This window comes from Sphaeramia orbicularis, chromosome 6 (assembly GCF_902148855.1).
Source record: "Sphaeramia orbicularis chromosome 6, fSphaOr1.1, whole genome shotgun sequence".
NCBI lineage: Eukaryota > Metazoa > Chordata > Actinopteri > Kurtiformes > Apogonidae > Sphaeramia > Sphaeramia orbicularis.
The window spans coordinates 27238248-27250984 of NC_043962.1; the positions used below are offsets into that span (position 1 = coordinate 27238248).

Genomic DNA, 12737 nt, shown 5'->3' on the forward strand with positions numbered 1-12737 from the left:
AGACTCTAAGTCAATTTACAGAAACCCAACAGAATCCTCCAGGAGCAAACACTTGTGACTGGTGACAGTGGCGAGGAAAAACTTCCCTTTTAACAGCAGAAACCTCAAGCAGACCCAGACTCCTGGAGGATGGCCGTCTGCCTTGACCAGTTGGGGTTAAAGAGAGAGGGTAGAGAAGGGGAAAAAGAGAGAGCGATAGAGATAGAGACTGGGGAAGAGGGGGAGAAGGGGGGAGTAGGGGGAGACACATGGAGGCGGTTGAGGATAAGTGAGTGGTGATGATGAGGGCAGGGAAGAGGCCGGACCACCGCAGCAGGTCCAGAGATAATCCTGGAAGAATCTGTGGTTATCCTGGGAAAAACCTTATTAGAATATTTAAAATGGAATGTTTGAAAGTGCTAGGATAGGAGGTGCTCTCGGAAGAGCTGGGTCTTCAGGAGCTTCTTGAAGATAGGCAGGGATGACTCTGTTCTTGTAGCACTTGGTAGAGCGTTCCACCAACGTGGAACGACCCATGAAAAGAGCCTGGATTGTCTTGTACAAGGTCTGGGGACCACCAGACTACGTTCCCCAGACGAGCGGAGTGGTCGTGGGGCGACATAAGCTTTTATTAGTGCACCTAAGTAGACAGGAGCAGACCCACTAAAGTTTAATCTTGTACTTTTTTGTTTTTAGTGGGACTCAGTAAAATCATGAAAAATAGCATTTTTGTTTAATTCTGGCATGTTTACAGCAACATTGGTTAATATGCACTGTCCTTGTTGAATAAACTAGTAAATGAAAATTAAAAAGAAAAACAAGCAGCATATGAGTGTAAAATAAAGTAGGATTACTGATAAGTGTCATGCAAAATATATGTGAATATGTTAGAAGTGTAATGTTTTATTAGTGTAATTTAAAATTAATTTTATTTGTAGATTTAAAACTCTAATTCTGACACTAAAAATTATCAAAAGTGGTGACAATTCATTACCACTTTTTATTTTTTCTACATATTCATCGTTATATATTATATATGTGCAAGTGTCTAGACGCACAACACCATAACAACCTTGTAAATGTGGGATCTGTGACATAGGGCTGTATAAATAAAAACTGTCTTAACTTGGCCTCTAGTTAAGCCTCTGAAGGTGACAGATAAAAGCCCAATACTTCTTTGTAAATAAAAATCTGGCCATATTGTTGTTAGATCCCTATACTTTCTTCTTCACACCAGTAGAGGTCAGTAGAAATCACACCTTTGAAGGCTCTGTTGTTCTGAGTCTGACTCCTGTCTGTCTTTCACAGCTGTGGGCTGCCCTGTGGAAAGGGGCTTCGTATTTGACGAGTGCGGACCTCCGTGTCCCATTACCTGTTTTAATGTTGATGTTCCACTTGGAGTGATCGAGAGCCACTGCTTTAAACCCTGCGTCCCTGGCTGCCAGTGTCCGGCTGGTCTGGTTTTACACAACAACTACTGCATACGTCCAGAGAAGTGCCCCAGGATCATACATGGAAAACCCACATAATGCTGCTCACTTTCTACTGGACACTTGTACACATACATGCACTGCACCCTCCAATAGCCCACAGTCCACCCACAGACAGCATAAAAGCTCTGCAAGACTGATTAAGATGGAAATAGAAAAATATCCCTAATAACCGTTGGATTCCTCAGACTGACTGAAGAGAAATACTGCTTTACATGGTGCTTTTATACACAATTTTAGATATGAACATGTAGCACTGAATGTTTATATCACACAAGGGTTATCTTTTTAATGTGTTAACATCTCAAATGATCATTGCCTGTTTTGTTTAACAAAATATTGTCCGCACATTCATCATTTGACCAGTATTATTTGCTACCAAATGAGCATATGTTTACTGTACAGTTTCCATTTCAGCACTGTGTTTTGTCAGTTTATTACAGATTACTGTATGTACAGTAAGTCACATAATCTCAGGTACTCATTTTCATCATCAATTTTTAATAAACAAATGTCTGTTATAACCTTATATACTGTGCTTGTGGTGTCTAATTTTAGTTGGAGGGTCATAATCTAATATAATCTGTCATGGATGGACCACTGGGAGCCATTATTTAGATTAAAAAAAATCTTGTTTTCTATTATCTGTGAAAGACACATGTTCCTATTATTTATATGCAACAAACTTGGTAATTAAACAGTATGATGATTTTTTTTTTTTTTTTTTTTTTTTTTTTTTTTTTTTTTTGACCAATCAAATATAGAGATCTACCTGTATTGGTTCGAAAAGTTCGATACTGATCAAACTGTCACTGTAGGCAATAAAGGAGAGGATAGATTTTGACTGAAATACACATAGCTAGGTAGGTTTGTAGACCCAGAGAACTAGTCTATATATACACGTAGATTAAATATACTATAGACACAGATTGAGGGCATTGATGTGTGAAAAACAGTTTGATCATTCAGTATTGATGCAGGTCAGTATGTAAGGCATTGTTACCATTCCACACCAACTTCACTTTCAACAAAACAATGGCCTGAAACATGCATCCAAGCTCTGTAAGAATAATTTAGAGAGGAAAACAGTCAGCTGGGGTGTTATCTATCATGGAATGGCCTGCTCAGTCACTTGACCTACATCTGATTGAACTGGGAGGGGATGGGATGAACTGGATCTGAAATTCAGCCAGAGAAGAACGCCTTTGGCAGGTTTTAAAAAGGACAAGCCAAAGTATTTCAGCCAAATGTAGAAGTCGTATTGTAGAAGTTAGCTACCAAGATGCCATGCTTTATACCAGTATCTCTGTTTACATTTTTCTTGGATAAAAAAAAATCCTCATATTGTTAAATTACCCTAGTCTGTTGCATATAAACCAAGGAATGTGCACATGTTTGTCAAATTATGAAAGACTGGGTGTTTCTAAACTTTTGACAAGCACTGCATTACACAGCACAGATACTCCTTCAAAGTCAATGCATTTAGAAATGAGGAGATGGAAATAGTGAAAAATTGTATCCTGAAAGTTTTTGTAATTAAAGATGTCAGGAAATATAGTGGGGTAAAAAGGGCATTATTACCCCGCCCCCAAAGGGGAGGCAAGGGTTATGCTTTTGGTTCAGTTTGTTTCTTTGTTAACACTCTAGCAGCAAAACTATTGGTTGAATTCATACCAAATTTGGTTTATATATTGCCAATGACCAAGAATTTATGTCATTACATTTTGGGCAAAAGTGGGTCAAAGTTAAAATTTTTTATGCATTTTTAAAATCTTTTTTTCCCCCATTTACTTATAATAGGGAAAATTTCATATTCACATGTCTGTAGCAGCAAAACATTTACTTAAATTCACACCAAATTGGGTTTATAGATTGCCAGTGACCCCGAATAGGTGTGATTACATTTTGGGAAACATACATCAAAGTTCAAAATTTTTATGAATTTTTTATATCTTTTTTTTCTCCCATTGACTTATAATGGACAAAATGTCAAATGTCTATAAAAACATCAATTTAGTTTCAATTTACTTCAAACTTGGCACATACATAGAGGCAATCGATATGCTGACATCAGCACATGCATAGACATGATGACATCGGGTGGATCGATGCCTAAATAAGCTACAATACGTGCGAGGGGCGGGGTTTATTGTGCCTGGAACCACTTGTTTGCCTCTGAGAAGTTGTAATATAGTTGTATAAAGTTACACAACATGGAAATATTCAAGTAAAGTACAAGTATCTAAAATTTCTACTTAAATATGATGCTTGACTAAGGATATTTAAGCCCCTATGAGGAATACTACTGTGTATAATGGCTTTATCCATATGTGACAAATGTGACAAATTCACAATCTGGAATCCATCAACTTTCACTAATAGGTCAATGTTAAAGGATCTTTTTCACAAGTGTAACGTGTCACCTGGTCATGTCTCACATTTCACTGCTCTCTGTCTCCATCTGACAGATACACTGTCACTTTTGTTGCTTGGTAACGTGATACAGCTGTTGTCCCGAGCACTGCAGTAACCATAGTAATAGTATAGATAATTAATCAGCCCACAGTGGTGAAAACATGGAGCAGGTAAGTTGTTTTGATGTTGCATGAGAGCAACATTTGTTTTCTATGTGTATGTATATGCACCAAGGAAAGTATTTGTATTTTCCTTTCAGGACTGTATCACCGGTGTCTACCAGTCTCTGGGTTTGTCCGTCGGAGAAAAGTTTTCCACTGAAGATGTGAGTCACCTCTACTGCAAAGTGTTTCATGTACCCTCAGATATTGAAGAAGCCCATATGGCCATGATGAAGGTAATAACTTTATGTCATGTTTATTACTAACATTACATAAAAGCAGCTATTGTTTGATCTTCATTCATATCATTGAACCAAGTGTGTTGTTCAGATTGCAGGAAGTGACAACAGCTGGTCTTGTGTGGGTGAAAATGTTTTGGATGTTCTCCTAGAGATGGCAAGAGAGAGGGAAAAGAAGGAAAAGGTACTTCAATCAAATGATGTGCTTGTTTGAATTTTAGATGACAGTGTTTGATAAATGAGATAACCAAAATCCAAGCTTTTTTTTAACTAATAAGAGTTAATATTATTTTCAGCAATACTGGGATCTCCAGCTGTTGAATATGGGTAACCATCTCAGCATTCTACACAGGATGGACACAACTCTTATCGCTGATCCTCACATGCTGCACCAAAAAGACACAGAGCTAAATATTTTCAGAGCAGCTCACAATCAAACAGGTTCCCTACAGTCTCGTACAATCGACACAAAGAGCTCACAGGTGTGTGTTTGGACTTTAGCACTTCCCCCCTGTATGGAGGCAGCTGTTCCGTTCATCACTTAGTCCTTTTTTTTTTTTTTTATTTCCACCTACAGTGGGAGCGATGGCTGGCAAAAAAAGGCATGCAATGGAGTGTGAGGGATGTGAAAAGACTAAAGAGAGCACATAGGCAGTGCTGGGCCAGGTAAACATGTGGAATTTACAAACTTGAAAAGTGAGTCAGGTTGTCTGCAAGGTATTATTATTTGCAGTAGAATCACTGAATTCTTGTACGCTACCACTGTATGAGGAGAGTTTAGAGACTGAAGACACAAGTATTACTACAAAACACAGTATAAGGAACACAGGATAAAACTTCTCAATAAATATGTATACAGTTGTATTACTATTATTATTATTATTATTATTAGTAGTATTAGTATTAGTATTAGTATTATTTGTATTATTTGTATTATTAATATTAGTATTGTTGGTTTTTGCACTATCTTTATGCATGCAGAGTTCCTTGCACTTCATCCCATTCACTGCCTTAATTAGTGAATTTGAATAATAAATCCATATAGTCTTATCTCATTTTATCTTATCTTATCTTATCAGCTCCAAAATGACCATTTTTATGCAATCTTATCAATAGTTCACCTATCATTTTTTGGTATATCTTACATTTGAATCTGCAGATTTGTACAGCACTTTGGGCACTTTGCGTTATTTTAACCCATTAGGACCCAGTGCTACATTTGTGTCAGTTCCCAAATGATTTTTTCTCTCTATTTAACCTTCTCTAAAGGATTTATCACCATTTATTACAATATTATTCTCTGAATTTTGCATTTTTTCCCAGTGAAAATCATCTATTTTCCTATTTTTAATTGACTGATCATGTAGATGTTCATAAAAGCTCAAAGTAAATTGAAAGGTTATTGTATCAAAACAAAAACAAAAAAAAAAAGAAGAAAAGGTGCCTTTTTCACTAAAATATAGCATTAACTGAACATAAAAACAAGTGTCTCCATACACTGTCATTGATCCAACTCCATGGGTTTTACTGGTGAATCAATGTTGTAGAAGAGATGGTGTTTCCATATTAACTACAGAGCCTCTGAACGTCCAAATGGGTCATATCTGATGACCATGAAAAGATGAATAATTACATTTTACACCAATAATTTACATGGATTGATAGAATTATTCGATCAACAGTTTAGATCAGTAGATGCTTTTGGTTGACAGTGGACGTCTGGGTCTTTATGGGTTAAATGTACTCTATAAATACATTTGACCTTGACCTTGACCTATCATTATTTTCTTACAGTGCGATGTCAAAGCAGATTTGTGTTTTTTATTTTATTAATTATTTGTGTGTGTTCCTTTTCAGACTAGTTGTAGAGGGTATACAAAGCATATTACCCTCTCCTTTGCCAGGACAAGAGGTTGGAGGTCATGCATGGGGTGCTGTCTCCTTGTCCGATGTTCTCCTTTTAGTGGAAGTGAAGTATGATGTGGTGACACACTTGCTTTACACTGAAATGCTTCAGGAGCACTACAGTAAGGAAAAGTTACTGTTATATATTGTCACAGCATAACACAGTGTACAATCTCATAAATTCAAGAGCACCTTTAGAAACTGGTCTGGGCGCTTCACATTCCTGCAATTTTGATTCCATAGCACTGACTGTCTGGGAAAACCTGCTACCATGGCAACAACGTAAGGCAGAGGAGGGGCTGGGGGATCTTGCAGAAGAGGCTTTGGAGTCAGGTGACGTGCTTGGATTGGCTGAGCTCCCAGGAGCATTCAAAATATACAGGTAACATACATGTGGTGTCAATATTAGGGTTTAAAAAGTGATATCAAAATTAAAACAATCAATTATCACATACTGACAATACAGCAAAATAGTAAAAAAAAAAAAAGTTGAAAGAGCATTATTTTGTTGTTTATTTTACATAATAAATGGGTCTTTCCATGAAACTGGGTTTATTTTGGTATCTGGCACTTTTCCAGCTATTTAGATCCAATAATAAAAGAGAAATCTAGGCATATTTCCCCCCAGCATGTACCTAATGATGACCTCAGATAAATGCAAAAAAAATTATACTCTTACTCTGAGCCATCCCAAAATTAATTAATTTTTAATCAAATATTGGGGCCAAAAATAGGACCAAAATTGGGACATGAAAATCTACCTAGGTGTCAGTGCATTTGATCTGGAAAACATGGCTTGAAATGCTCATGTATACCTCTATAAATAAAGACTGTGTTAAATTTGATGATCCTAGTCATTTTTCTAATCCAGATGTGGGTTTTTCATGAATCAGCAGTCTCAGTCCAGGTTTTGTGTGTAAGCCATCGTGTCCACTTGCGTTACATGTGGAACCTACCCATTTAAACGCACATAAATTGCAAGTGATTTTGCAACAGCGGTCATTTTTGTGAAACACTCTGCCTTGCAAATTTACTTCAATTCCCAAAATGTACTTGTGAAAGAATAAAAAGATAATCAAAAAATTGTAGCGCAGTATTTTCATGTCCTTTTTACCATGTTACATACGGATTTTTAAAAAAATAAAAATAATATCAAAATGTGTTTTATCTGAAAAATAGTTTATTTTATCTCAGTAAATATTTATTTTTAAAATAGACCCAAAGTGCTTCCAAACTTGCTTCATAACATTAGTCTACATTTTGTTTGAATTTTTGCCCCTCTGTCCTGCTTTTATGTACCGGTTTCATAAAAGCATCCAAATTCCAACCTTCTGCCTTTTAATCCATCTATAGCATTAGCAGTGCTGAGGCATAAATTATCTTCTCACAGGTTCCAGGAACAGTCCTGGTCTGCCATTTCTTTCTTGTGTGACTTAAACACACTTCGCCGACAAGAAAAGAACACGCTGGCAGCCCTGGGCGAGAGGTATACTACATACATACACATCATGCTTTCAGTCCTATCTTGATTTGCTCAGACCATCAACATGTCAACACAAAACCAAGACAACTTCATACAATTACATGAACATTTACTATCCACCAAAATATCTCATTACTTTTTTTAACTGTGGTATGAAATTGCTTTTTACTTCATAGTTTGAAACACCTAATGCTTTTCCCAGTTCCTGAATGGTTGGATGAATTATTTTTCCCCTTCCAGGCTGAATAGGGAGAGTCTGAGGCTGCTCTGCCTGTATATCAGGTTGGCAACTCTCAAAGCTCAGAGAGAAAAACTGTCCTACAGTGCTCTTCTGGCAGCTCGACAGTCCTGGGAGACTTGGTGAGCCAAAACACAAACAGTGAAAATAATGATCTAAATGTGAATTATAACTCAAATTGAATTACTTATACTGTCATGAGAAAAAGAAACCTGAAATCTCTGGTTTTACATTTCAGGACATAATAAAAACATCTGGTCCTTACCAGGTATTAACATTATGTCAACCTAACCTTACGTGAAAAATAACATACAACAAATTCTTCCATGTCATTATTCATTTAACAAAAATGAAGTCAAAATAGAGAAGCAGTGTGTGAAAAACAAGTACACCCCATAGCTCAACAGTCTGTGGAACCACCTATAGCAACGACAATGTGAAGTCTTCGTTTTCTATCCAACTTTTTCAGTCTCTATGGTCATTTTCAGAGAATTTATGCCCACTTGTCTTTACACAGTTGCTTTACGTCACTGTGGTCTATGTACTGTTCATATTAGCATCATCTCAAACAGTTTGAGGTCTGGGCTTGAACTGGACAGTTGCAGTATCTTGATTTTTGTTTCTTTTTCAGTTGTCCTGTCACAGATTTACTGGTGTTGTAGAGATCATTGTCCTATGGCTGAGCTTCAGCTGACAGACAGATGGGCTCACATCTGACTCTGGTGCACAGAGGACTTCATGGTTCTCAGTTAGCTCACGGTGCACATGTCCGTGGCGGCAGATCAAGCCCAAAATGATCACCTCTCCACCCCTCTGTACTGACGTGCTGCATTTCTTTTGTACCAAATGTGACACTGTGCGTTATGGCAAAGCATTTCCACTTCGGCCTTGACTGGTCTTGTGGTTTGTTCAGATCCAACTTTGCAAACCTAAGCTGTATAGCCATGTTGTTTTTAATGAGAATAGGCTTCCCTTCCAAACAAGATCTAACTGTACTGCAGTAATTGTAATCATGTTGTTCTGTCTAATCGTATTATACTTCATATTTTACTATTATGAACCTTAATTGTCAACATGCACACTCTTCATGAGGCCTGTGGAGTCTGAAATGTAGCTCTTGGGTTTTTTTGTGTTGTTTTTCTGAGCATTGCATGGTCTGACATTGGGGTGAATTCACTGCTGAGAAAACTGGCAGCTGTCAAATGTTTTCACTTGTGAATAATCTTTCTTACTTTAGAATGATGGACTTCAAATTGTGTGGAAATGACCGTAGAACCCTCCCCAGATTGATGAACCGGAACAGTTGCTGATGTCTGCTTTGTGGTTGGAATCTGTTTTCTTACACTGAGGGTCAGATTTAATTCATTTTAGAACCTGATAAGGATCAGATGATTTTTATTACCTGCCCTTCGAAGGGGAGGCAAGGAGTATTGTTGTTTTTGGTTTGGTTCGTTTATTTGTTTGTTAACACACTAGCAGCAAAACTATTGGTTGACTTTATACCAAATTGGGTTTATAGATTGTCAGTTACCTACAACAGATGTGGTTACATTTTGGGGAAAGTCAGTCAAAGTTTAAATTTTTTATGAATTTTTTTACATTTTTTTTTCTCCCACTTACTTATAATGGGTGAAATTTCAAATGTCTATGAAAATATCAATTTTGTTTCAATTTACTTCAAACTTGGCACATATATAGAGGCAACTGATATGCTGACATCACCACACACATACACATAATAACATCAGCTGGATTGATGCCAAAATAACCTAAAATACATGCGAGGGGCAGGGCTTGTTGTGCCTGGAACCACTTGTTTCATTATGTCCTCATATATAAAACTGCAGAAATCAAAAAGAAAGTACTTTCTTTTCCTCACGCCTGTATGTAATTCTAATGTGCACAGTTTCACCAGCTTTTAGACCAGTAACTCTTGTATACCGCCTGTGTATTTATGTATTTGTTCAGGCCATATGTTAATAGTCCACTGAGAGCTGAGCAGGCTGCTTTGTGGCTTCAGAGTGAAGACAAAGAGCCCAAGAAGTTAATCTCAGTGTTACCAAAGCAGGTACAGTAGGTCTAATTATGGCTCACCTATTCTGAAACATACACTGTACATACCATTCATCTTGAGAGGTTTGCATTCTTTCATTTATGTGGGACAGATTTCTTCCATTACTGACTAACAACAAACATAACAGCAGTATTATTAACACAGAATAAAGCGTATTTGCCTGCGGTGTCACAACAGACAGTGCTGCAGCTGCTGGTGCTGACTCAGGAGCAAGAGAGGAAAAACCTGGTCAAACTGGTACATGGGGTCTCCCTGGGGAATCTGCAAGACCCAGGTTGCACAGAGGCTCCAAAGGAAGGTAAATAAATGGGTTTTAGTTTTTGTTTAGTTTTTTTCTTTTTCAGATGCTTATTTGTAAGAATTCGGCTGCTTTTCATTTCATTAAAATCAAGCTTTCTGAACAGAAACTAGTCCGAAGGATGCTGCGTTAAGGAATGGCTGTATTAAAAGGCTGCAACAAATCCATGCCAGCCTGAAAACAAACAATGATGCACAGAATCCCCGGTTGGAAGACTGTGCCCAGCTCCTCCTTGTACATCTGATGGAGCTGCAGGACGTCCAAACTTCAGTTTTACTGCCAGCCCTGATGGACAAAGTGAGTGAAGCTAATCACAGCATTCAACCCGAGCAATTTTCTCTCTTTCTCTTATAATAGCACCAAAACATTAATAATTATAATGTTATGTTTGTTAGAGCACACAGCGTGTCCAGGCTCTGCGAGATGAGTGTGTATCCGAGCTACAAGGACAACATCTAACCAACTTGTTTCAGCTCCTGACTTCAGATACTCCCCTTGGTTCATTTTCCACACAAATGCCTAACTCAAACACAACCCAAAACAGCAATAATGACCAAATGGCAGCTCAGTCCTCCTGCGCTAAAGAAGCCAGAGCCCAAAACATCAGTGCGACTGACACAGAGGCAGCTGATTCAGTTAGAGGAGCCAGAGTTCAAGCTGCAGATGGTGCTGATGTACAGGATGTCTGTACAGGTACTACAAATATGACCAAGTACAAAAAAAATGTGTACATAACAAAGGTACAATATACTCTGCATTTCCCAAGGTTGTGGAGTATTCATGGAGGACCTGCCCTACTTGGAGATCTTGTGTGTGTCAGATGCAACCCATAATACTCAGAGGGAGGGGGGAGCTGAGGAGGTGGAAGAGGTCGGTGCAACAACGAACCCCCAGAGCTACGAAAAACAGGGCTCTTTGATCACACTTGCCTGGAGCAAACCGCTAGATGATGACAATAACTGTGGTGCAGAGGCTGCAGCTGGAAGCACAACACAAAGTCAATTTGATGAAGGTGACAGGAAGAGTGAAGTTCAGCCCGGCGACCTCAGTGACACAGCTGAACACACACTTGGTGAGGAGACTTTGGTCCAGCCTGATTTGGCAGGTGACACACAGTCAGCAAGCCAGCAATGCAGCTCAGAAAAACAGGTACTTGACTGCACTAATGTAAAACAGATCACTATATTTACTATCACTCTGGCTCATGAGTTACTTTTTTCTTCTGTTTTTATTAGCTGACCCTGACTGAAAGGCCAGTCACTGAACAATCAGCCACAGGAGAACATGTATCTGACTGTGAAGTGCCAGTGCATGCCTCAGCGGTAGATAATCAGCAGGACACACAACCAGCTTTACTGATAGGCTCTGAGGACTTCTGCTCTGGAACATCCAGTGAGACAGGAGATGTTAACACAACGGCAGGTGACACTGTAACAGATTCTGAGGTGTGGGACCTGAGTGGGCCCGAACTAGACACTGCAGTAAGTCAAATGTTAATGCCAGAGCGTATAATATTACCACTCATAAGTATTAGCACCATCTACATCATACAGTCTTGTTTTAAAGTTTTACAGCAGCTCCTCCGAGAGAGATGTAATGAGGGAATCCACACTGAGAGAACGACCAAGAGAAACAGTGTCAGCGGTGGAGAGAGAGAGGACCATGCGCTGCCTGGTGGACATGCAAAAAAAGGTGGAACAGAGGCAGCAGAGAGACAAAAAGAGGCAATTGCTGAGGGTAAGGGAAATGTGAATAAAGAGGGATAATATATTGCATGACTTTTCAGATTACTGTCAACACTGTTTGAACACTGTTTGTCTTAGGTTCAGGAACGTCTGTCAATCATCCAGAACAGAAAGGCAGAGGAGGATCTGCTTGGCCTAAAGCACACAGACAGACTAAAGCATCTCACACAAGATCTACCACAGGTATTATGTACTGACGGGGTCTTTATGAATCATTGTGTCTTTTTGTCTAAACTATTATTACTGTGTTTTAGGAGGATAAAACCCAGCAGAAGACAGTTGTCAAAGAGCGACTGGAGCAGCTGAGGAGAGAGCGCTCCTATATCATGCAGTCTAAACGAGACAGGTGAGTGAAAACACTGGATTATGCGGGAAACTCTTGACAAATCATTGCACCCATTTTCTCTATGATGTTTTGTTTTCTAGGAACACTGCGGGATTTAAGGAACTCCTGGGTCCTGTAGCCCAACAGAGCAGAGAAACAGAAGATGACACAGACAGAGATATTACACCAGTTGACAACTAAATTACACAAAATCTGTTACACAGTTCAGCCCATGTATTCATAATGGTTGACCATATTTGAACGCAAGTTGCATTTACTTTTCCCCATCACAAACTGTATAAAAATATATGCTTTCCTAATGATCAAGGATGTCATTTTCATATTTTGTGGTTATTCGAACAGGTAACTTTCCTGTTTGTAGTTA

General features: G+C 38.6%; 2 protein-coding genes across 4 annotated transcripts in view; both read left to right on the forward strand.

Annotated features, from left to right (window-relative positions):
* kcp (kielin cysteine rich BMP regulator) overlaps nt 1–1998 on the forward strand; it is a 35586-nt gene extending 33588 nt beyond the window's left edge. For all 3 annotated transcript variants that reach the window (XM_030136167.1, XM_030136169.1, XM_030136170.1), the window contains one exon: nt 1288–1998. In XM_030136167.1, the coding sequence (XP_029992027.1) occupies nt 1288–1508 (221 nt within the window). In that variant the 3' untranslated portion in view covers nt 1509–1998. The remainder of the gene's footprint in view (nt 1–1287) is intronic.
* A 2047-nt stretch (nt 1999–4045) lies between these two features.
* Nucleotides 4046–12553, forward strand: LOC115421035 (uncharacterized). Its single transcript, XM_030136689.1, has 18 exons — nt 4046–4054; nt 4144–4281; nt 4376–4468; nt 4581–4766; nt 4862–4950; nt 6142–6311; nt 6433–6571; nt 7913–8032; nt 9879–9978; nt 10162–10282; nt 10389–10579; nt 10678–10975; nt 11049–11431; nt 11518–11763; nt 11849–12019; nt 12106–12210; nt 12282–12373; nt 12454–12553. The coding sequence occupies exons 1-18, from the start codon at nt 4046–4048 to the stop codon at nt 12551–12553; spliced, it is 2751 nt and encodes a 916-aa protein (XP_029992549.1).
* Nucleotides 12554–12737: the final 184 nt, after the last annotated feature.